This window comes from Manacus vitellinus, unplaced genomic scaffold, assembly GCF_001715985.3.
Source record: "Manacus vitellinus isolate BGI_N305 unplaced genomic scaffold, ASM171598v3 scaffold_0_pilon, whole genome shotgun sequence".
Lineage (NCBI taxonomy): Eukaryota > Metazoa > Chordata > Aves > Passeriformes > Pipridae > Manacus > Manacus vitellinus.
The window spans coordinates 12,116,043-12,142,529 of NW_021938789.1; the positions used below are offsets into that span (position 1 = coordinate 12,116,043).

General features: G+C 38.6%; 1 protein-coding gene across 3 annotated transcripts in view; it reads right to left on the minus strand.

Moving 5' to 3' along the window:
• Window positions 1-542: 542 nt before the first annotated feature.
• PPARGC1A (PPARG coactivator 1 alpha) overlaps window positions 543-26,487 on the minus strand; it is a 367,267-nt gene continuing 341,322 nt past the window's right edge. For all 3 annotated transcript variants that reach the window (XM_018067890.2, XM_008930330.2, XM_025894504.1), the window contains 6 exons: window positions 17,964-18,876; window positions 17,297-17,401; window positions 16,765-16,885; window positions 7,773-7,894; window positions 7,269-7,420; window positions 543-4,386 (listed from right to left, as the gene is read on the minus strand). In XM_018067890.2, coding sequence (XP_017923379.2) covers window positions 4,283-4,386; window positions 7,269-7,420; window positions 7,773-7,894; window positions 16,765-16,885; window positions 17,297-17,401; window positions 17,964-18,876 — 1,517 coding nt within the window. In that variant the 3' untranslated portion in view covers window positions 543-4,282. The remainder of the gene's footprint in view (window positions 4,387-7,268; window positions 7,421-7,772; window positions 7,895-16,764; window positions 16,886-17,296; window positions 17,402-17,963; window positions 18,877-26,487) is intronic.

The window sequence follows — 26,487 nt, forward strand, 5'->3', positions numbered from 1 at the left end:
TCCACAAAGGATTCAGAAGAGCCATGCTTTCCAACTACCTACCTGTCTGGTCCTCCTCGAATGTCTGCTGGGACAGAGAGGCTGGTGAAGGGTTCTCATGATGTGCTTTATCCTAGTACAGATATTTATCACCTCAGGAATGAAGATACCAATCATTTTGCACTTGTCAGATCCTAGTACCTCCACAACTTAGATCTAAATATGACCAGATAGAAAAGCCCTTACATTCCCCACCCCTTCCTAACTCAAACCAGCAACTCAAACTCCACTGAGGATTCTTCAAAGGTTTTCCTACATATTTTATGTTGGTTCTTCAACAGCCTTGGGTACTCATGGCAGAAAGGCATGCAGCATCTTTTTACCATTAAATGTATTTAAAACTGGCAGTTCTGTCCCCTGCCCAAAGTGCAGTAATGCAGGTGTGCTCTGGACTACTATCTCAAATCAATTACAACCACTAGAAAGAGTAATAGAAAATCCAGTACACAACCTGTTGTAGGGGGAAAAAACCTGTCACCTGTGATAAAAAAGAGAAACAGAAATGGATTTGAAACATTTGTTTCCCTTTATTAGCTCAGTGAGGCTGATGTGTACTGCACATCAAAAAAAAGAAAAAAAATCACAGGAATTTTCATACAATGACTTAAACCACAAAAGTACATGTAGAATCGGCAGGTGGAAAATAGCCCAGCTTGGGCTTAACTAGTATCTCACTTTCCCTGTTCAGCATAGTCTAACCAACAGCTTTACATGTTCACCTATACTGTACAAATCTTACAGTAGCTCCATAAGGTCAGTGTTTCACATTATTGAAAATGTCTGTCACATAGGTACAAATTTAGAATCATCACATTATATTACATGGCTATTCTAGGTCATTTATAGATCAGATCTTATACTACAGTGATTGAAGTTCTCATTACAGCCATCAAAAAGGACACATAATCATTACCTACTGTAAGCTTACATCTAAAGGGATGATAAGAAGTTGTGGGCGCTTTGTGATTTTTTTTTTCAACTGACCCAAGTGTTACGCCCCAGAGGCACAAACTTTTCTCTCAGTCCTGCTTTTGGTGATGGCAGCAGAGCTGCTTTTCAGAGTAGTCTAACTCAGGTATTTTTCTTAAACTTTAGGATCCCTCTGTTTGGATTAGTATTTAGATCACTTTCCGTTCTGTAGGAATTACTTTGTTACAGTTCTAGGAAAGACCACAGTTTCTAAGTACCAGTTCTGCTACCTGTATTGTGGATGTGGTACTTACCACAGCATGAAAGCAACAGTACAATCTTCATCTAAAAGACACACAGAGCTATGCTGCAATTTGCCTCCGGTGACAGTGTGGTACATGTGCTAATTTGAAATGTTCTTGGGGAAGAAAAAAAGAAAAGGAAACACCAAGCTGATATTTTGATGGGTTTCCTACCACAGTGTCTACGAAGGATCCAAATAGCTTTATTCAACAATCCTAGCTCTATTAATTTCATATGTAATTTGTAAATCCACAGAGGAAAGCCATCTTCAAGATGAGAATGTTTGCCAGGCCAGTGAAAAAAAAAGAAATTGACTCATCATTATGCCTGGTGAAAAATAAATAATCCCCCCGACAAGCCCCACACCAATTTATTAATGTCAGCAATCAAAGGCAAAAGAGAATGTTTTCAAATTTAATCACAGAAATGTAAAGGCAAAATAGGTAATGGATCTGGTCCTTGAACACATAATATGATATACTAAATACTGATTTCTTAAAAATAATTTATTGCTTTTAATATTTTTCTTTACAACAGAAGATACTCAAAATCCAGAAAGGAAAATTGTAAACGTTTAGTTTGGCATTCACACAAAGTTAAAATACCTGCATTTTTAACCTACAGAGCAACAACAAGAATTATGCAGATTAAAGAATGTTACATTTGTAACACAGAACCTCCAGAAAAGTTCTTTTCTTTTTTTTTGTTTTATTGCTATCTATCTACTGAGAAATAAGAAGCCAAAAAATCAAGCAAGCATCCAACAGGACAGACAGTGGAATCTCTCAGAACACAATATGCTGGTGATAAAATGAATGCAGCCATCAAAATCAACTGCACTGGCATGGGAGTGGAATCAGTTTTCTAAGATTTGGAGTGGGAAAGTAGATTAAATAGTTAGGTGTGCCATACCTTTCAGAGTAGTCATGAATGCCAAACAGTAATAGAATAACAAATCTATACATTCACAAGCAAATATCAAACTTTGCTGATTCAGTGTAGACACTCTGAGTTCAGATGAAATTCTGATGCTCAGAATAGCAGTAGTTTACTCTTGCGGTTCTTTTCTTTCCTGAAGTTTCTATTTAATTTAACAGAAGCAATGTCATCAGCAACAATGTCATGGGCACATCTGAGGCCATGCTAGTGCATAGTAAAAAAAGGAAAAAAAAACCCAAACAACCCACTGCTCCTGCAAAAGCGGAATTGCCAAACGAAGCACTTGCTTACCCCAAACTGACAACCATCATGCATCCTAGGTATAAAATTTCCACTGGCCTTTTTATTCTTTTAGTCATCTCATAATTTATAATAAATAGGATAATTGTAACTGATAAATATGTCTCTTTAGTAAACAAAGGAATGAAGGATTGGTATTTATACAGGATGCGTAACTGTAAAAAATATAGATAAATACCATCATTAAACTGCCAATGAAAAGATTACTGGCTTCAAGAACAGTGTTTAGACACAAAATTATTGTAAAAATCATACTGTACTTAGTACCTCACCACATTTTTATCAAATTAAAATCACAAAAATTAAAACAAAATAGCATTTTAAAAAGATTTTTGACCTCTAGTTTCAAAACTACTGTTGATACATAAAATAAAAACATTTCTTAATGATTATCCATTTGAGAGACTTTACATAAAATTATGATATCTTCTAGAAAAATTTAGATGAGAAAATTTCATTCCCCTAACAAATTCAGTGTATAAAACTGCAAAAGAAAATCAAGCAATGAGAAAAACGTGGAAAACTACTGCAGAAGTGGTTAATACCTTTTGGGCTAGAACAATTCTTGACAAAATTCTTATATAAGCTCACCAAAGAAGGGATGAATTTGTGTAATTGATTTTTGCACTCAGATACACGCGCGCACACATATACACACTCACACCCTCACCCACACGTTTTTCTTTTTTTTTTTACAATCAAATATATATAAGCATAAGTTCAGCTTTCTACATATGTTAGTGTACAATAATTGATTCACTTCCTATAATTACATTTGAATATTCTTGTTTAAGAAAAATTCAGCAGTTTTTGAAAAGAAGGCTGCATTTACAGTGCATAGCTGTAACAAAAAAGAACATCGTCATACAGTATGTACATAAATAAAAATAATCCATTTAACATTTGTAAATACTCAACTACTTTAAAGAATGTAGCAAATAAACTATCTGCGCACACACCCAGATAGTTATATCCAACTCTCATTAATAATGTAACACCACGTCCGCTCATTAGAATAAATCGCTGAACAAGCTGCACATTTGACCATTAACAAGGCTTTGAAAATTTTGCTGTGGAAGATCAATGTTGTAGACATTTACATGGGTGTCAGAATTAAAAGATGAAACTTCAAAATGTTAGGGAAGCTTGAGCCTTTCATTTTCTTTTCTGCAAGGATTAAAAAAAACCCAAAAAAAACAAAACAAAAAAACCCACAAAGAAAACCCCAACCAAAAAAAAAAAGAACAATCTTAAAACAAAGCTAAAACAGATTGTAGGCTTCTGGGACCTGTGGTTTCTTCTGGATTGTCATATTATCACTGTGTTTTGAGAAGAAGCTTCTTTAAAAAAAAAACAAAACAAAAAAGCAGTGTCTGATTCCCAGACATCAGCAGCCATAGTTCTCACATTGGGGTTTTTTTCTGTTTGTTTTTGTTCTTTTTTGTTAAAATGCAATATGTACAGGTTTTGCAGTTCATTGTTGTACGCATATCTCTGTGGAACTGCTGCCATGTCTCGTGATTTGCCTTGAACTCGCAAGGAACGCCCGGCTCCCCCGCCACCGATCACCCGCGAAAGCAAAGCTGACACCCATGGACATGTGTGTGCTTACTGGACAGCCGTCTTGCTCCTCCACTCGTCGAGCAGCTGTGTTCATGTAAACCATGGTTTTGAACAGAGAGTGTAAAGTAGGAGAAATTCCTAAGTACGACTTTTTAGTTGTCCATTATTGAAGGACGTGATGTCCGTGAGGTATTCACCATCCCCTTGTTTTCTTCGGATGACATGCATGTTACCTACGCAGGCTCCGCTGTGCCTCTTTAAGTAAACTATCAAAATCCATGGAGTCATACTTGCTTTTAGTGGAAGCAGGATCAAAATCATCTGAGTTTGAATCTGAAACCCAAAGGACGCAAGTTTAGATAATAGGCAAGAACCACTAGCGAATACTTATTTTCTCTGTACATCGTTACACTCAAGGCACTGAAGAAACAATGCACTTACAGCCACAACATTATGGGATGATAAAAGCATAGAAATGATCATCGGAGAAGCTTTATGCATGCACAGAGATTTCTGGTAAGAAGCAGAACTTAACAAAAGCAGTACATATCATAAATACTGGGGGGGAACCATTAATCACATGTACATCTAGAACAGGTTAACTCAAAACGGTTTCCTCAAGGACCTGAACACAACGCTCTGCTATGTATAGGTCTCGAAGTAGTCCAAATAATCTTGACAGATGCCTTACCCAAAACTCCACCGTTGTCTTGCAATGGCTGTTTCTCAACATGCAATATCCAAAACTTAATTCTCCCGAAAAAGGTAACAGGGGGACGGTTCTGCAGAAAGCCAAGGCAGTCTGCGAGCAGCACACAGAGGACATGGCTGCTTCTGCCTGCCCTGCCTTGGGGTCTTCTGCAAGTCAGTACACCTCCCCGAATCTCCGGTTTTGCTTCCACTCATTTTGTGGGGTTTGCTCGTTCAGAGCTATTCTGGGCAGGGCCTCTGCACAGCTGTACAAGCAGGTGGGCTTTCTGCATCGTATGTGATAAGCCACAGCAGCAATAACAGTCCAGCTCAGGTGATCTGTGATACCTGCTCCAGCTTTGCCAGTTGCTCAGACACAGACATCACTATGTTCCTAGCACAGAGGAGGGACTGTACTTTTGTGGCCACACAGCTCTAGGACTCCAATTATTTGGAGTCAACCCTGCTTAACACTGACTCTCCCCAGTTCCCGTGTCACAATTCCTTTATGAGAGTGCCCTTTTCTTTCCACTTCTTGTGTTGAATTAATCAGAACTCCCCATCTACCACTATAAGACACACTGTGCATTAAATGTTCATTACAAGTTCTGTTAAGACAATAGCTTCTCACAGAGGAGAGGTGTTAAACTTCTGACTACTGTTTTCAAGTGTTTTCTTTCTTCTGTACTCAACCCAAGGCTGATTAATTCTCTCTGTCCTGGTACCAGCTCATGAATTTTAAAGTTCATCCTGCCATTTCCTTATGTTGCTCTATCAGATACTCTGCAAAACACAGAGAATGCAGTCTGAAGTACAGAAGCTCAAGCTGGCAGCAGGACAAAGTGAAAATAGCCTGCTCACAGACACTTTGGGAATCCCACTCACTATGGAGAGACCTGACAAGGAATACTCCCAATGATGAATAATGTTCAAGAGGGTTCCCTTCAGACAACTTATTTTAAAACCCCAGATTTTCTGAGATACAAAGATGACCTTGGCTTCCATTGCTGAAGATAAGTCAAATCAAGGCAAGACTTAAATCTGGTTCTACTGTTTTTATCAGCCTACATTTCAACAAATGCCTTGCTACCTTTTATATTTTCAACATCAACACTATATCTCTTCAGCAGTCAATTGCCTTTTCTTAGCTTTACATTATCTGTTTAGTCACTGAAGTGAATTATAGCATATTCATTGTGAACAATGTGTATCATCTTTATAATTTATTTTGAAAAGACATCAATTGGTTAGAAAAAATATATCTGTATGCACTTCCTGCATTGTACAAAGCCGAGGGCAGCACATACAAGATTTCATTAGCACTCTGTTACAGGGTTATGAGAGATTTTAATGACTGTGGTCATTTATTCATAAAAAACCCACAATATCTGATTAATACAGATTCAACAGCAAAATGTGCCTTGCTATGTTATTCAGAAAAGAGTATCTCCCATGCCTTTAGTCTATTTATACAGGTATTAGGAAAGATTTAACATTTAATGAATACTTTACATTTTAAAAGGTAATTAAATAAGAGTTGAGTTTATAATATATTATAATATTACAGAGGCTGTTTTGGTAGTCTACGTGGTCTCTTCATGAATATACTTAACATCAGTATTCCTTCTGTAAAACTTTGAACATCTCCAAAAATCCTTGCAAGGGGAAGCATCACACCCTGACCCAGAGCATAGGACAGAACCACATGTTTTTGCCCAGGCAGGACTTGGACAGACCTAGATGTGTTAGCACAGGCAGTATGTACACTTGAGCCTGGAGTTACCACAGCACCTTGGGGTCTGGAGACTGGTATGGATAATACCCCACTTCAGTGCGACCGCAAACACTATGAGATTTGCAAAGCTCTCCACAGGCTGGAGCCTCTTATATCATTACTTGAAATCCCTTCAAGGAGACACTTTCATACATCAATGTTTATGCACAATTTTAGAATCACCAGTTGAGATCAGTGGTTTTTACCACACTAAGGGTCAGATTTGGTCACAAACCCTTCTCACTTTCAAACTTGAGTATCTATGAATTGTGTTTAAGAAGTGCCCTTGGCAAGTTCCACACATCTACCACAGAACTCAAGGCAAAGTAAGAATCATAATGAAGTTTTTGTGGTAAGGTATTTCCTTTGTTCTCTGTTTGTCAATCATATAAATATAAATGAGGTATTGGAACCAAGCAGTTATAGCAATAAATAGCAAAGCACGTGAGAGTTTTCTGTGGTGCTATCATTTCAACAAAGAAATGTATTACTGAATATTGAGCGCTTATTTTTATAATGGTGGAAGTGGGCTTTAAAAGAATTTGCACAGTCTGGAATATGTGAAAAAAGACAGCTCAGATTAGTTAACTTTTAAACTTTTTACAGAAAGTGAAAACCACTTCCTTCAACACCTTCCCCCTCCATCATTTAAATAATATAAGCAGTAAACAAAAAAATAGCGAATCCTAAATTCTCATGAGTTACAAGATTCCAGTTATATACTTTAATTCACATAGACCAAAATACCTACCTAGGTCTGCATAGTTAGACTTGCAAAATTGCTTGCGTCCACAGAAGTACAGCTCAAAGTCAGGTTCATTTGACCTGCGCAAAGTGTATCCGTTTTCAAGAGCAGCGAAGGCGTCACAAGTATAGCGGTAGGTGATGAAACCATAGCTGTCTCTGAAATTGAAAAATACAGTTGTGAACAAAAGCTGAAAAGAGTTAACACATATTAGTGTAACCCCTTCCTGAAAGCAAACTTGCAGGAGACCCAGCAGTGGGAATGCCAGAAGTACTGCATCCATTTATCAGCATGATTGTCCTGTCATACAGCTAAATACTTATTTCTGGGACAGGAAATCTCAACTAGCAAGATTAATAAATAAGGATGAAAGAAAATAAATAAGGTTTTGAACTCAGCATGTCATCTGTCACAGCACTTTTATTGGTAACTCCCATACCAGTAATCTTACTGCCATAATTTTTTACATATGGCAGGTCCCAAACAAGAAGTAATCTCAAAAGTTCCTACCCATCATCCCGCAAATTTACTGTGCACTCCTCAATTTCACCAAAAACTTCAAAACGGTCCCTCAGTTCTGTTCGGGTTGTGTCAGGTCTGATTTTACCCAGATAAATCACACGATGTTCCTCCTGTTGATGAAGAGCAACAGGGAAGGCATATTTTTAACAAATGTGTAATAGTCATGAACCTAGACATATATGCATGCAAATACATACAAAGATCTGCAGAGGATGCATAATCATAGAAACAGTCTCTTGTGGAAGACCTACTGCATCTTGCAAGTAAATGAAATAGTTCTCTCCTGGAAAGCATCTAAGGCATTTACATGACACTACCATTTGTTAGGTGGTGTGCTCCTGGAAGGGTTCGCTGCTTGCTGGTACTGTTCTCTGTACACTGACAGATGGTTCCCTTTGTATCCTATTCACCTTCTTCCCTTTCACCCCTTCTACCACTTCCCCTCCAGGACTGCAAACTCTTCCAAACTAGGAGTTCTCTTTCTCTTGCCATCTACACAATATGGAGCAAAACCCATCTTAGTTGCAGAGTAGCATAAAGTAACACAATAACTGCATAAAACTACTATAAACATAACAAAATGTATTACAAACATAACATTATAAACCCAGATGACTCAATAGCTGATTCATCCTGCAATCTTGTTCCACCATAATCCATACCTTAAAACAGAGGGAAAACTTTCAAGGGTTGTCATGTTTTAACCTCAGCCAATAACTAAGTACTACACAGCCACTAGCTAATTCCCCACTCTCTGGTGGGATGGGGAGAAGAATCAGAAAATTGTGTGTTGAGATAAGGTCAGCTTAATAATTGAAACAAAGAAAAATATAATAATAGTAATGAAAAGGAGAGAGATGGAGGAATAAAACCCAAGAGAAAAATGTGCTGCACACTACAGTTGTTCACCCCCCACTGACCAACATCCAGCCCATCCCTGAGCAGTGATCTGCCTCTCCCAGCCAACTCTCCCTGGTTTATATACTGGGAATGATGCCATATGGTATGGAATTTCCCTTCGGCCAATTCAGGTCAGCTGTCCTGGCCATGCTCCCTCCCTGCTTCCTGTGCACCTGCTCACCGGCAGAGCATGGGAAACTGGAAAGTTCTTGATTTAGAGTAAGTACTATTTAGCAGCAATTAAAACATCCATGTGTTATCAACATCATGCTCACGATAAATCCAAAACACAGTCCTGTACCAGCTGCTAAGAAGAAAACTAACTCTATCCCAGCCAAAACCAGGATTGGGTCCAAAAGATGACTTTTATTAAAATATTTCTGAGGGGAAGGCAGGACAGTAAAATATACCTTGCAGTCACCATTGCCTGTTGGTTTATTCAGAAAAAAACACACCTGACTCAAGTCCCTGATTTTCACAGGCCAGGTTGTCATTTGCATGTTCTTTCAACCCTTGGAACAAAGCATCAGATCGTTTAAAACAATGGAGTCACAGTCATATCCTTTCTCCCTTAGTGCAAATGCTCAGCAGAATTAGGGAAGGACTAGAAACCCTGTTAAGAGTCACTTCATGAATTCTAGGATGAACACTTTGCTGAGAGTAGAGCCATTTAGTGAGCTGAAAGAAAAGCAAAAGGCAAAAAGAGATCTCAAAAACACTGACCTAAAGGTAATCAGGGCAAAGAAGCACCAGCTGTATCTGGCTTGGGTGCTCAGCCTTCCTATCTCCGATTGCCTCTGGCCTGAGGAACCCTGGCACTACCAGCCCTACTGCTCCTCCCTTACACACCCGCACATTAGTCCCATAAATCGAACCACCACCACATTCTCAGCTGGTGTAAATCAGTCAGTGGAGCAACGTCAGTTTAAACCATCAGCTTTGGCACCTGAGACTGGTGCAGAATTTAGGTGCCGAATGCCGAAGGAGCTCTACTGACTGCTGAGAATTCATGACTATCGTAACCTGGAGGTGCCTAAAGGCTAATGGCACCTCAACTGTGCAATGCAAAAGGCTCTAGGGACCTAAATATAGACTTGCATTCCTGCTCGGAAACATTCTAGCCTGAAGAGACAGGTAGTTTATAGTGTTACAATTCAGATATAGCACAAAATATATCTTTCCCATGAGTCCCTACTGAGGCATAAAGCACTAGTCATTCTTGGACCATAGGATTGAGATCAGACCAAAACACATATAAAAACGAAAATTATCCTGATGTCTCCTCTTTACTTGTTTGAGTACTCATTTGAGATAAAGGGACCATCAGAACTCTTAGTTACGGGTGCCAAAAATCTTGGTTCCCTGCTCCCAGGAGAGCACTTGGCTCCCAGGAACTATTTAATACAAAATAAATAAACAATTCCTGCAGCAGGAAGCTAACACTAATATATCTGTCTCCCAATAGAAACTCTTTCTCACTAGCACACTCAGTCAACTATTTTTGTCGACTCTTTTCCTGGTCTTGCAAATCTCAGCGGTTCAGATCCAGAGAAATGAAAGCTCCTGAGAAATGGAAGTTTAAAGCTCCAGAAAACAAAGATCCAAGAATCAAATATTCCTACCCAAAAGCCCTGCCCACTAAGGAATGGCACAAGAATCACCTGGGTCCTTTACAGCTCCTTGGTCAGCCTAGCAGAGTCCTTGGTTGTTCTATCAAAGTATATATATATGCTGTCCCTGATCAGTGGAATCAAGTAAGTATATCATTTAATTGCTTGAAACTACTGCCTCTTTTGATTATGTAAGGAACCAAGGTGAGTGCTTTACTAGTCTTCTGTAACCCTGCTGGGACAGACAGTTTAATTTTTAAATGTTACGCCTTCTCAAGTGCAGGGTCCAAAAGCTGCCGTTATCAATGCAGTTTGGAGAAGTTAGAATGGCTAAAAGAAGGAAGTGTGCACATGGGAGGCCATACATTTAAGGCACAAGGGTACTTTACAGACAGCTGCTGCTTTTTATCTCTGTCTCTACCGTGTCCCAGTCCAGAGCTCTGACCTTCCTGACAAAGGAGTTTGGGTAGGGCTTCTGCAAACCAGGGACTGCAGAGCGCAAGCAAGGGAAATCTGCATTTCTTCCATTTTCCCCATTCTAATTCTGCTTACTTTCACTATGGTTGGGTGCCATAAACTTCAAAAACAGGAAAATCTGCATATGCACAGTAATTACTTTTTCAGACTGTTTTACCAAATCAAGGATTTAACCGCACTGAAACACTTGATAAGAAACAATTCCATTGATACTTGCTATTGAACCTAAATGACTGACCAGATGGAGCAGAACATAACACAGCAGACTGTCTAATATACTTTAGCTGAGATAATACATCTCAACTGAAAAAACATAATGTTTCACTCACTGACATGGAGATTGTTATATTACAGTGTGATGGAAACATCTTATTGCACATTCTTCCATAAGTCTGTGTGCATGCCTGTGCAAGTTTTCCTTCTTCTATCCCTCTAATAACCTTTATATCTCTAAAAACCCTTTAAGACAACTGTAATAAACCAAAACTAAAAAAAAAAAAAAAAAGAAGAGAAAAAACCTGTTAAAACTACCATTAAGGGAATAAGTTAAACCTGCAAAATTAAGAAAATTCAAATTTAAAGCTGAAATGCACCAGATGTCCTCCAGTGTGCTCACATGAGAAGATATATTCAAGTATTTTTTAAGCAGAGTGCCATGATGGAATAACATACCGGAGAACACAGGATCCATACAGCACTGTTTTTGTCTTGGTTAACTTTCATTTATTTAAAGCAGCTATGAAGAATGTATATGTATTCATAGAGATACCTGTCTTTATTTCTATTAATAATAAGAACTATAGAGGCCTAACAAGATTACAACATACCTCTAAATGTTAAAGACCTTTATTGGATAATAAGTTACATGCATAACCCTATATGTGCATATTAAGTAAACAGCACTTGTTAGAGATGATAGATGAATTGAAAACCTAGAGAACTGTGAAAAACAGCCTTTGCTTACAATTTAATATAGGCAGAGGGAACCCACAGGAAACTTCAGAAGATACTATTCATATTTCCCTCCCAAAAGTGCAGATGATTTATTTTGCATCACAAAATTTAAGCATAGTTTATTGCTTTGATGAGAAAAAAAAAGAAAGAATAGTCCAGTCAACTCCCTCAGGCCCAACATGTCTGTCTTCTTTTGGTTTACCTAAAGTTCCTTCTACATAATCTTGCTCTTTCTTCTTTGCAGTAAAAACATTTTAATAGGAAGATGTGGCAGAAAATCTCAGACTGAAAAGCAGTATTTTAAGTCTCAAATGAAAATACTAAAGCATTAGAATACCAAAACTTGAGAAACAGGACTAGGATATACCTTACACATCTAAGGGTTAATAAAGGGACCACTCATCCTCCAAAACATTCACCGATGCTAGGGATCTTTTTTGTCTTGCAAAGGCTTCCTCCAAAACTTTATTTTCTTTGTCCTTCCTTATTAAGTTTTTATTTCATAAGGAACTAACCACAGGTTATTAGATGTATTTAGTTTTCACTTGCCTTTTCGGCTTTTTCCCCCAACAGTTTGCTTTGCCTGCCTGTGGTGCTGCTAAGCAGAGCCCATGGGAACTGAAGGCAGCCACTCTGGAGGTAACACAGCATAGTGCTGCTGTTCCCATTTTCACTACCACTTTTTGTCTGCACACCTAATTCTCCAGGAGCCAGGTAATGCTTTATGTGAAGCTGAGAGAAGAAATCCAGGAGCGTTTTAAAGCTATAGGTTCAAGCTTAAGATTCTGATTTACTAATAATAGTAAGAAAAATTTTCTTCAGATTCAGTAAAGAATAAGTGTGACCTTTGGGAAGTATGAATGGCAAAAGTAAAAATCACAGAAACTGGAACAAAAAGAGAACAAAACAAAAGATTATCAAGTGCTGCTGTGGGGCTACCTGAGGGCTGAACAGTTCAGCCACACTCCATGGTGACTGCTAGAAAAAAAAAAGATGGACCAGTAAACCTCAAGGTTTAGGTAATCCATTTGATACTTATTCATAAACTCATATAGCAAAATTAGAGTACCTAGGATCAAGGCCATCAAGATAAGCAAAAACAAATAAATCCAACCTAAATATACGATGTACACTGAATCCTTCATTAGTGGAAATGCACTCCATTATAGGTTTTAGACTTTAGAAAAGGCAAGCACTCATTTATGAAACCACCTTTCTCCTGCCTTCCTGTTTTAGAGCAATTTATTTTCTTTGAAACCATGTGTTTCTTTCTGCTGCAGCGGTCTCACAGTGCATTTATCTTCTTATGTCTGTAAGCTTTCTGGGACTGGGACTCTTGATACTTGTCTCACTGAGGCTGTCAGCATTTAGAAATGAAAAGTAGTAATGTTAATAGTAATTTTCTACTCGAGTATAAAAGCTGATTTTGTTATACCTCTTGGCAGCAGCTGCATGGAGGATGTGACTCTAAGTCAGTACCGTGGCCACAGCAGCCGAGTAGCAGAGATCCACAACACCCAGCTGCTCACCAAACAGTTTAACCTCCCTGCCCTGGTGCACCATGTCAATGAGGAATCATGAACTGGTGACTCCAGAATTGGAATGTGATAACTATTCCTGATGCCATGCTTTGAAAAGTATTTTCTGCGTGGTCTAATGAATTGCTGCAGTATAAGCCCCCACAACTCAGAAATTTCCTGGGGTGTATTGGAAGAAAAAAGGGGTCATCAGACCACTTGGCAAATCAATGTGATCTGCCTTGGTTGGGGGTTGGATCCAAGTTTCTACAAAGCATCAAGAAGATTGTCCTGTCCTGCAGTGTTCCTCAAGTTTCATGGTGAATGTGTCTGGTTAGCATTACACACTTAAGCAAGTCTTGTTGGCAGACCATCCTTATTCAGTGAGGACCCATTATAAAACAAAATGGGGACCCTGTGAAATAAATCAAGATCAAACTAAACTATTCTAACATTTCCTCAGTTAGCAAAGGAATCGCAATCAAAAGTATAAATTAATAAATGCATGAATGAATTAATTAATTAATGACAAAAATATTTTTCTTACTCTCTAAATGGAAAATATTTTGTGGGCTCAGCCCATATTTTTCAAGCATGACTGCTCAAAATTAAGACCTCAATCCACAAAAATGGAACTGAATCTCCAGGAACTAGACAGGAGGAAAGAAGAATATCACAGTACCTTTTGAAATCAAATCACCTGTATATAGCCGTAAGTCAAGATAGGAATTCCGGAATCCACACAGGAAAATGCTAGCCTAGGCTTTTAGCTGATCTGAAGCTACTGCAGTGAAGGTGGTGTGTGCAAGACTGAAGGGGCAGTAGTTTTAAACATGCCTGTGCCACATAGCATGAGCACAGGCTTCTAAAACAAGCCTCCTCAGCATTCTGTCAATGTCTGCACACCTGCTTGCACAATCAGAGGGCACTGCTTCTCATATGATTTTGACAGACTAAAATATGTGATTTTTTTTCTCATTTCTTTTTTCTGTTTCCCATGCCTGTTGTCACATGGAGACTAATTTTAGATACTGAGTCAAGAATACCTGATGACTTGTAGCTCAGTCACAACTTCCCTTTCTACTGTGCATCATTTCTACAACTGACTTCTGAGATCATAGCAAGGTGCTTCTCAAGAAGAAAAGTCACCAGTCCTGTGTAACAACTGAGGCATTAGTACTACCCAATCTTTGGGGCACTCTTTTAACAGTATCTGGAGGTATGTGGCAATAAATCAGTTCTGGTAGCAAGAGAACTGGCAAGGAACAAAATAAAAAATTCCCCAATACAGAGAGAAAAGAAATCTAAATTTATGGGACTGTAGAAAGAGGAAAGACAGAAGGGAGATTCTTGTGACTGAAGGATAAATGAGTTGAGTCCCTCAAGAAAGAAAAGAGTAATACAAAAGAGAGCCATAAACCAGAAGGAGTAAGAAAAGGAGCAGAGAATGCTAGAAATAATACAAATTTTATCACTTACTTCATGAGATCAGGGCTTCCCTTTCTTTGCTGTCCCCTAATCCTTGCTTATTTGCAGAGGGTATAAACTAGCACGATTCAATACAGATTTTTAAAGTGCTGGTAGAATTTGGAAAAAGGAGTTAATAGGATTTAATCTACATTTCCTGCAGCTCCTACACAGATGACTGGATTTTAGATTTTTGCCATGTTCTGTTTATTGATATTTATTTTTAGATTTGTTTTATTTATGTTTATTAATAAATAATTCCATTAATTAAGTTAATTATCGCGAAAATGTTCGCTATGGAAAGAAAATAAATTCAACCTTGGTTTTGAAATGTCTAAAATTTTTAATGCAGGAAGCTATGATGCAGCATATCTGCAGCTTTTTAAGTTTCCTTTCTTTCCTTTTCTCTTGATTACCTACTTGCCAAATATTTGTTTGTTTTAAACTAAATCAAATTTTCTACCTCCTCAGCAGGATTCATGTTTATTTATATGGGTAAGGTACAGTAATTGAGAAGTAGCAAGATACACCCATGACAGAGGTCTACTTGAATCTCTAATTTGTGTTAGATTTAAGAGAGAACAGCCAGTGTAAGTTATGATTGCTGGAAGGTAGTGTTCACCTCTAAGCAGACGGAAGCCAGATATTTTAAAACTAACTGCAACAATTGACTTAAATATGGCCCTGTCTGAAGCCAAGCAAAATTATTCCATTGCCTTCACTGAGTTTCAGAGCAGCACAGCAGAGAGTGTTATAGTGCTAAATCTTGTGCTTTACAAAATACACCTATCACCCACACTTTGTAGATAGGGCATCTGAAGCAGAGTGAAATGATTTGCTGGAGCTCACTAAGAACAACAGCAGCAGAGACAAAAATCAGACCATAAAGGTGTCTGTTCCCTCCCAGAACTTCTCATTGCTGTAGACTACGCCAGTCTCTGTCAGTCTCTACACACTCCCAGTTCTGCAGAAACGCTGCCGAGCGTGTGACAAATCACCTTTTGCTACAAAGTCCACTAATGGCACTGGCAAAAAGACCTATTCATTTCGGTGACCTCTGCACAGAGCACTAAGGGAAAATCTGGAAACAAAGATGAATTGTCCCAGTCTGCACCAGTTCATGCAACAGTCATCAGAACAGCAGTGTAGGTACAACTGAATGGAAAGAGTAGGACACAGAAAAGCAAACTGTAACCAAACCTTAGCAACTACAAGAGGAGTCCAGATTCAAAGCAGCTCCCAGTTTAATTTATCAAAATGCAGTTACCAATGGGGAACTAAAAGGGGGTAAAAGCCTCCCGCTCATTTAATAGCCATTCTTCTGTCCTGGTGCTACAACAGCCAAGAGAGTTGCTTAACCCCCTACGGTATTTCCTTCACCTCGGGTATTTCAGTTGTTTCATATATTTCAGTTGTTTCATAGAGAACACTTATGAACAAAATAATTAAATATTACATATTAATTAGGAGAGGGACAGTGTTAAATGACATCTTTAAATTGCATCGTGTCTTTAGACTATTTATTTTGCTAAAAATAACTCAAAATTGAACTGACTCATATATGCTGAAAAAAAATCACAATTAAAGTCATGTGATCCCAATTTTGAGTTCTGTCATCTGCTCTCTCTGTATAGACAATTACAGCCACTATGAGAGTTCAGCAATTGGTAAACTGACTCCTTGCTAGGTTTGGTAGGTGATACATAATATAAAAGGCAGGTCACTGGTAGATCTGTATAAGAAATAGGCTAGTTCAATTCTACTTGTGTGCTATCTGGGATTAACCCTTTTTCTAGTAAGTTCTCCGTATCTGTTCACTGTGAGAAATTTGGTGAGCTGCAATTTATAGAACCTAAAAAATTAGTACTGTGACATCAAAACAGAAATTGTTATGAAAACACATATTTGCTTAAAACTAGAAATACTAAGAAATACGCATAATCAAATTTTTGTATTTTTATAAAAAGAAAGCAAATAAACTGTGAATTTTAGCATTAGAATCCGTGAAAAGAAACAAATCTATTTCAATACGAAAGTTATCTTCACAGTGCTTACAATTGCTTTCTGCCTTTGTCTCTCCCTTTGTTTGGCCCTTTCAGATTCCCGTTTTTCATACTCTTTGCGGTATTCTTCCCTCTTCAGCTTTTCATGCTGATATTCCTCATAGCTGTCATATCTAGGAAACATAACTTAGTCATTAAATCAAGCATCTGCATTTGTGACTGTAAAATTAAAAATACAGTTTTTGGAAGGCTTTATTATCCTAGGTAATTAGCAACAGGACAAGAGGAAATGGCCTCAAGCTGCACCAGGGGAGGTTCAAGTTGGATACGAGGAAGAATTTCTCCACTGAAAGGGTAATTAGACCTTGGAATGGGCTGCCCAGGAAAGTGTTGGAGACACCATTTCTGAAGTGTTCAAGAAACGACTGAATGTAGCACTCAGTGGTATGATTTAGTTGACATACTGGTCTTCGGTCAAAGACTGGACTCAATAATCTCGGAGGTCTTTTCCAGCCTTAATGGTTCTACGATTATCTCTTGAGAATGAGCTGCAAAGTAAAACAAATGCAGGCCAAAGGCACTACCTGGGTCTGCGACTGTACGGTGATCTGGACCGCGATCTTGCACGTAAGGGAGAACTTCGGCATGCTTGGTGTCTACAGTGGCTGGACTCATAATAGCAACAAGATCTGCAGGAAGAAACACATTCACCTCTGTCATTCCGTTTGAGTCTACTGACACTATTTTCTACCTCTTCCCTGAACTTTACAATTTCTTCTAAGCTACCAGTGGGATTTTCCAGTGACAGTCTGTGATCCCCTAGTCAACTAAGGGGCCTCAAGTGATTTCCTCTCCTCAGCCTTTCTGTAATGTTCCTTATTGAAGCTAATACAGAGCAGTCAGTCAGCCACTGCCAACTTCATCTGATAGAGGCTGCAGCTAGATTGGCACCAGGCAGCTCACAGATAATGGGAAAGGTTAGTTGTGTACATCTCTCATGAGGTGCTCTGCCTCTGATCTGGCTGGCTTCACTCAGAAAGTGTAAACTTGGCAAATTAAAGGATATTGTCAACAAGTGTTTCTGTAGCAAACCCGTAACCTTTAGAGTTAATCAGCTCAGAAGCAATAGTATGAGTTGCACTGGAATAAGTTATTTCTTGCTTTTTTCCTTTCCTTCCTTTTAGTTCCTTTACGTTTTTGCTGTTCTCCTTATTAACTACAATAATCATACATGAATTTGCTATACCATACCTTGAAGAGGATCTACTACAGGGCGACCTTGATCTCGATCGGGAATATGGAGAACGGGAACAAGACCTGCGTTGAGGAAAGGACCTTGATCTAGACCGTGTCCTTTGGGATCTTTGAGAAAATAAGGATTTGGGTGGAGACACTGAATCTCTGCATGGAGAGTTAAAAGAAGAGCAAGAAGGTGATACATCAAATAATGAATAGGCTTGTGTCCCATCCCAAGGGTAGCATAGTTTATCACTTTCATCTTCACTGTCATCAAACAGACCATCCATTGCTAGTCCTGAATTTATAAACATAGGTAGTTTGGAGAATTGTTCGTTACTGTAATCACTGTCCCTTAGTTCTCTGGTCTTATCTGCTTCTTCATCAAAAACAGCTTGGCTGGGGTGACCAAAATGCTTATTCAGTTCAGCCCGAATTTCCTGGTCTTGGAGCTGTTTTCTGTTATTACCATGGGATCCCTGCTTATTTGTCTGTAAAGTCTCTTTCTTGAAATACTGGTCTTGTTCTAAAGAAGAACAAATCTGACACTGCCACCCAGGTGAAGAATCCTTAAATTCTAGTTGTCTTGAGTCCTGAAGTTCCTGGGATATTTTAATGTGTATTTCTGATTTTGAATTCACAGATTGACAGTAGTCATGGTCACCAAACAGCCGCAAACTGGGCCGTTTTGTCTTTCTCTCCTCATGTCCACTGGACAGTACTGTAGTCTTGCTAAGCTGTGCATACAGCTCAGACTGTTCTGGACCCTTCTTGATCGGGTTATTTCCTTGAGAACCAGAAGACTCACTATAGCGGGGCTTTTTTGAAGGTGGTACAACAGTCTTGCATGATGACTTCGGCTTAGGTGAAGTCCTAAAAGGATTATCTTGGTTGGCTTTATGAGGAGGGGTCGTAGGTGGAGTTAGGCCTACGGGGATTAAAAGGAGGAACAGAATGTTTTTAAGCACACACACAGTGTTTATAAAGGTGGCTCATGTGCTTCTTAAAATAGATACAGAGCAAGACTCATTCTATGTCACTTTAAAACCACTAATACTGGGAATAAAAGTATTTAGGGTGTGAGACACCAAAGGTCTGGTAACAACAATAGGAACAATACCAATGCATTGCCATTAATCTTCAACATCGTTTCTGCCCCTCCCCTCCCTCCATGACATCCACCCCTCTCTCTGTAGATTTTGAAAGAAAAGATTAAGAGAGAAAACCCAAAAGACGTTTTTGTTAAATATGAAGCAGATTTTCATGTAAAAATGAAAAGTCAAAAGACTGGCACCATCAAAAACATAAAGAACTTAGCAGACAAGAATCTGGACAAAAGCAAGACCAAGAGAAATAAATGAGAATTACCAAAGGACGCAGAACTTGAATGTAAGGAAACACAGCCACCTTACAACTCAACAGCAATGACTCTTTGTCTCCACAGTTCATTAACATAGAAAACCGTTACCAATGTATGTATAATACATTCTTATAAGCATAACTAGTACATTTTGCCTGAAATATGGTTTTGCAACTTAAACCCAAATGAACAATAGTACAACCACAACTGTAATGAACCATTGCATTTAGAACTAAATATTAGTGAGAGTCATGCAGTACAGAGTTCAAAGGAAACAGGTAAGTATTCAAAGACTAAAGATATTGCTAACTATCAGGATTGTTTATATAACAAATAGATTACATCACTGTGGTGAGACAAAATTGCAGGAAGTTCTACAGCCCATTCCAGTAAAGCCTAGGAACTGAAGCAGTACATTCCAGTTATTTGTATAAGGATAGAATAGAACTTCCAATATTTTCTGTAGAAATCATAGAATTTCTTCAGACTTTACAAAAGGATAACCCTGGACACCAGGGCAGAGTAACAGCAAACAGCAGACGCTGTTTAGGAAATAATTTCTCTTCAGGTATTACATTACGTTTGAAAAATTTGCTTCTGTCCAACTGATACTAATGTAATTTAGTAATATATGCTTAAAATTTAACAAATTAGAAGGAGATTAGGGAGTTCTGGATAATCCAGACCATTCTTAAGCATCCCAGAGGCTCACACTATCCAAGATTTCTTCTTCTAGCCCAAGCAATGAGCTTTCCATTACTTCCTTAGCAAGAATGAAAAGAGAGGGCAGACACAGTTACAGGAAATGTGTGTTTCAAACATGCCTATAGAGCTTTGTTTTGTATTTTTAAACATGCAACAGAGCTCAGCAGATCAATGCAAATGGAACATGTTTTATAGCGTTTTGCTGTAAAGAAGGAAAAGCGTCCATCAATGCATAGTGCTCCCTAAGGAGCGTAAATGGAGACTGGGAGTCCCACTGCATTAGCTGCAACGAATTTCTTCCAGAAAATAAGAAGATAGGAGTACTAAGGCATGAATACTTGATGTGAGAGAGATGCTTGATTTTGTCTGAATGTTTGGGAAAAAATGTTTACAAGCTACCCAAGGCTATGTGAAGACTTTGCCTAATGCCACAAAAGTCAAGGAAACTGAGGAAAAGATTATGACACCTAAAACTGTAGTTACCTCAAATTTGAATTTAATAATAAAAAAAATTTTGTGCAAAGTCATCCCCATTAAACGATTTCCTCTGAGTCCTCAATTTTTTTTCTTTCTTGCCAAAAATTCACTTGAGACAACCATATGTGTTTCACACCTTATCCACCTCCAGACTGACAAAGATTTTTGACTACCAAATGAATTTTTGGTAAAATGAAGAGAAGAGTCCTCTTCAAAATTCTGCAGTAGTAATTTCCAGGTTAAAACTTCAGGCTCAGATTGAACAAATACTGCAGAAAGCAACTTTATAGATAAAAAGCTTAGAACTGACACTTTTACTTATGAAACTATACAGATCACGAGAACCTCTGGGGTTAGTCACTGTTTTTTTGGATGTACTTTTAAAGAAAGAATGAAGCAAAAATACAATCACTCCACAATGAACATGCATATTTAAGAATTTCATGCAAAGAAACCCCAGAGATAATCCAATATTCAAAATAAAATATTGTTTCAAACCACTTCTTTAAAGCTTGTCCCGGCAGGAAGCAAGCAAAACACAGAGTACAACAATTTCCAGAAATCTGACAAGGAGTCCAACAATCTTCAGAGAAAGGGAAAAAAAACCCCAAATCCTACCAAAAAACCCCTCACAAAAGTACAGACTGAGCTAAATTTACTGGCACTTCTCTTGCTGGCAGAACTGGGCTGGGGACAGCCTAACAAAGGGCTTCCTCGTGGCATTCTGGCTTTTTTCCTGGTTTTCAGCAGAAGCAGGAAGTGCACAGGCAAGTAGAAACAGATAAAAGTTGGAAAATGTTCATTTAACTTTTGAACAAACCTACACTGGGGGATGGAGGAGGGAGCAAAGTTTTGAATTCATGTCACCTCTACGGAGTTCATCTCCAATGTGTCCCATGACCAATCTTCAAACTGTGAATTCTGAGAAAACCAGTTGGCTGCACACTTGTTCATCTTCACTCTAACCCCTGGTAATCTTCACCAAGGGCCATGATCCCACATCAGTGGCATTGCAATATCCTATAACCATTGGATTATTTCACACTCACCGATTTCTCCCCCAATGTGTACATTTTAGCGTTGACAGTACAAGGTATATTCCGTACTCCCTCTTGAACTTAGCAGGTTTTGACAGATTTATAGAAGGACAGATGGCCATTACGGGCTGAAGGCTGACAAGAGGCAGTTCAGAGCATTGTTAACACACTTGCACAAACTCTCAGCAGTGCAGCGCTGTGCAGAATGTAATTCAGACTATAGCTTTTTTATTGCTGCCTATTTTCTTTTGTCAAAAGAGCCTGCTGTGCACAGCAACAAATGGCTGCCATTACCCAGAATGTAATGGGTGTCAGACAAATCACGTAACACAAACAATCAAGAGTATGTAGGTCATATTTCAACAGAGCACAACCTTAGCAATATTTATGATTACTGCATTGAAATGTGCTCTATAATAAACAAGTACCTCTACATCACTCACACTTATGTACTTCTGCACAGCAAATCTGTTAGAAGTGGTACATACTCTACAATCATCCCCCCTAAACAGCCTTTTTTCTTTTTAAAGTAAAAGGCAAGTATTTTTTCATGACATGCTATGAAACCATTTTCTTTGTAGGGACTTTTCCTTAATTGAATAGCTTTGGTAAATGGTACGTTTGCACTTTGCCTTGCTCTGTCTATATACGACGAACTCACTCAGTGATCTTCTGCTTGAAAACAGCATACATCAAACTGTCAGCACTGCTGCCAAAGCAGCACCATCCTCCCCGTGTCTGTGCAGCAAAAGGTGTTTCCATGTGTGCCAACTCTGCCACCTTGGCCACGTGACTTCCTTCCAGGAAAGTCTCTAGGAGAACGAAACTACGTTTGATACATTCCAAAACTGCACTACAAAAAACCCATTAGTAACTCATTTAGCTCAGCTAGGTTGGAAAGCAGAAAATAGGGGAGTGCCTTTGCATTAAACGTGACATCTGGACTTCTTAGGACTGATCTGCAATGCTGTTTTACGCAGACACAGATATTTCTAAATCTCTGCTGTAACTTAGCATCAAATGTTTGATGACATTTGTTGTGCTTTGAGGGAGCTGATAATTAATGTCTTTTGGGGAACGCAGCCCTGGAACCTTTCTACATGTGCACTGGGCTTTTGAGAGGCATTGAAAATGAATTCTTTCATACCTTTTAAGTTTGAAAATGGATTGTCAAGGGAAACATTATTTAAGGTTACTTAAAACACTGAACACAAGATAACAGTTCAATTCGGTAGGAGAAGAGCTTTTGTGAGGCATGAGATTGCAGAAGCCAGGAAAATACAATAAAATTAAATAATCATCATATAATAAAAAACTACATGCTTGTTGAGTATTCAGTTTAATCCTGTTGTCAGTGCTGCACAGAATAAACACAGATGACTGAAAATATCAAATAATTTACTAGAATTTATTCCCTCTGGACAACTCTCTATATCTCACATCTCATTTTATCAGAAATCATTCTGAGGCCAAAGAAGTTCTTATATGGCAGATTTTAAGTATTTGTTCTCACAAATAAGAGGTAATACAAATCTAGAGGTGGGCAAATTGCAGGTATTAGTATCCTCAAGGATGCTCATGAATTGCAATTCAAGTCGATTGTGTTCATACAGCCTTTTCTGTCATCTTTTTGGAGAAGTCAAATTTTGCACCCAAGACTGGTGAGGAGTTTTATACTACGATAAATTACAGGGAACTGTGTGCAAATGAGAGACTTTTCACCAAGAGGGCAGAAATAGCCTTTCAGTTACTGATTGAGCCTTAGGCTTGTAAACCAACTCCACGTACTTAAATGGTGGCTTTGAGTATTCAGGAGTGAACAGTTTAAGAAGACACTGAGATAACAGAGAGAGATAAATTAGAAGCCACGCCATCTAACATCTGGTATTCAGAAATTCGGCACAAAGTCTAATACAATCAAAATTTTAAAACAATCATTGAGGAGGTTTTGATTGCCAAGAGAAACACTGCCAACTTCAAGAAGGTGAGTCATCCTCCTAGTTCCTGGGCTTGCAGGTGCCCCCTCAACCTGACTAGTAACAAAGGGCAAAGAGGTCCCACAGAATAATCCCATGTTTCTGGAAAACATTAAAGAGGTTCATGCCCATGGTCTCTTAGCAAGGCACTGACAAAGCAGCTGCCTGTGGAAATAAAGAGAGATGAACCTCTTCTGAGCCTCCTACTCAGAATGAGGTTCCCCTGACACAGGAAGTTCATTCTACTGCATTATCATCGCCTAGGACTCCCTCCATATCATGATGTTCTGGTCCATTTTCCCTAGAATAACACTAGAAATCAGCTTCAGGAGTTGGGATTTTAGATAGCAATTGACTTATTCCTGTATCATAGGCCACTCACTTAAAGCATATTCAAAAAATTCCTATGTTTGGTGTGAAAACACTTTAAAAAATATTTGTTCCTTGTAACTTGACAAATCAATGTTTTGACAGTTTTAGGGAGGACAGAATTACATTCATGACTAGTAATGAATCTGCTATAAAGCAAGATATAGCATTGGCAATAGAACAGTTTCAGTTTGACTTTAGATACATGAATCCAAAATGTGTGTGTGACGAAGATTGATGGCTCATGTGGGAAATGCTTTTATTTATTTATTTTTCTACTCTATAGTTAATTCATCAGTGAGGGAAGTAATGTTGTTTTCAGCAGAGAGATCAAGGGAGCTGCTATTTATATTAAAATACTTTGTGCTTCGATAGTGCAAGCAGTACTGTTAATGGTCTTTTCAATTCAGTAGTGAGATCAAGGCAACTCCTATTTAAATTATAATAAATAGTGCTTGTACAGTGCAAGCTGCCCCATATAAGGACAATGAGCAATGCGGTTATCTGGATATAATTTGGAGTTGCCTGGGTCTCACTAAAGAACTTCAAGGTATTATCAATCACTAATGCCACTATTTTTTTTTTAGTTGTTTTTTTTAACTGAAGTGGGTCCCAGTTCTGCCATGATTTACATATATATGCTATAAATTCTTTGGTACTCCAGGTTGTTTCTCTTATGTACTTTGCTTCTGGCACAAGCAGACTCAGGACATAAGACACTACCGCAATACAAATGATTTAAAAAGTAAGACATGCATCTTTTTATAGATTTATATAAATATAAAAATAAAAATCTATGTGTATGTGTAGGCAGAGATTAACAGAGCTACTAAGTGATCACCTGAAACCTCCTCACCAGGTTGTGAAGACCAGAGCAAGTGCAACATGAAGTCCAAGAGCCACCATCATGTACACTGCTTGGCAACACTGCCCCAGCTCGCTGGCCACATACATTCTACCAACTCTTACTTTTCCTGAATATCATCAGTTTATTTTCTAGCTAACTTCTATTTACTTCCAGAGGGAAAAAAAAATCATAGAATCACAGTACAGCATTCCTGTTCACTGGATATGCATCCAGTTGTGCTGTTTTTCACAGCTTCTGATGCTTTTCATAATGCGCCAGTTCTCCTGGTTATATTGTCCAAGGAACTACAAAGCTGTTTTGTTTCCTCCTCTGTGCACAGCTGATGGAGTGGAATGAATTTCGTAATACCAAGACCATTCCCATTGCCATTATGGACGCAATACTAGAGGACTATCCAGGGGTCAGACTGACTCCCAATTTCTGTCTAGTCAGCTGATGGGAAGAGCAGGCTGCTGACTTTTTGGCTGGGAGAAAAAACACTGCTTCCTTCAGTGATTTCAACGGCTGCTTGTACCACTCTGCTGTAGTCACCTCGTCTGCCCCTTCCTGTTGGCAGCACTAAACACTGACTTACCCATGTGCTTACAAATGGGCACCCTGGTGCAGACTTGCTCTCCAGTAATGATAAAAGAGGCTTCTCCATGCTTCTGGCCTACTGATACTGAATAGGATTACCCTCCTGCACACAGTGAATTTTGCCATGTTAGTCATGTTAGTTTTGCAAACAGAAGGTGCATTGGAGGGACGTTTCCTTTTGCCATGAGAAGAATGATTAAGACTGCAGGTTTCCAGGACACAGCAGAGAAAAGTGTGCAGGTTTTAACGCTGAACTAATGAAAAAGTTTCAGAAAAAGTGAAGTGATGGTTGTTGGGAGGTGAAAGCCCAGTATACATACACAAACCCAGCCTGCTGACACTGAATTTAGGGCCATGAAGCTGATTTTTGTTACCCGAAGACATATTTTGCAACGCACCCCTCCCCCCATAATGCTCATATATCATAATGATCATATAATTTACAATCCACTGTTATCCTGAGAGAAACACATTCCAAGAACATCTCTTATTTTTCAATATTACAAAACAGTCTTGGCAACAGCTCAGGTGGAGCTGAATGTGTTCTCTTGTGCTTGACTCTGGACACTTCAGGAAAACAGACGCAAAACAGAGTTCAGAAGAAAGCCATAAAACAGATCTAAGTCTGCAGGAATTGACTTCAGCAGAAAAAAGAGCAGATGAATTAAATGAGTGATTAAATGGATGATGCATGAACTAAACCACTACATGATAAAAAACCTACAAATCTTCAAAAGGTACAAATCCAGGGATCAGAAAGGAGGAAAAGGATAAAGGGAGGTTGTGTGAAGTGTGTTAATGGAAGAAATAAAGAAAAAGGAGGAACACAAAATTAATACCAGTTTTAAAAATTCCCTCTAAGCTATGGAATAGTTTTTCAGTGGTAGAGGAGAAAGCTGTTATTTGTGACATATTAATCTAGAATTGACAAAGCCCTGAAACATGTAGTCATGTACAGCCCTACAGACAGACTGGAGACAGACTGGATGGCATAACTTTTACATCTGTAACATCTATTACACCGTGCTGTGGGGTTTGTCTTTGAAAGATGGTGCTCAGCAGTACACAAATCTATGGGGAAATTGAGAAGTATAACAGATAAATGGTTTCATTCATATTTTCTCAGAAATTATGCTCTCCTGTGTAGTTTTGGAGACATATTTTCAAACAC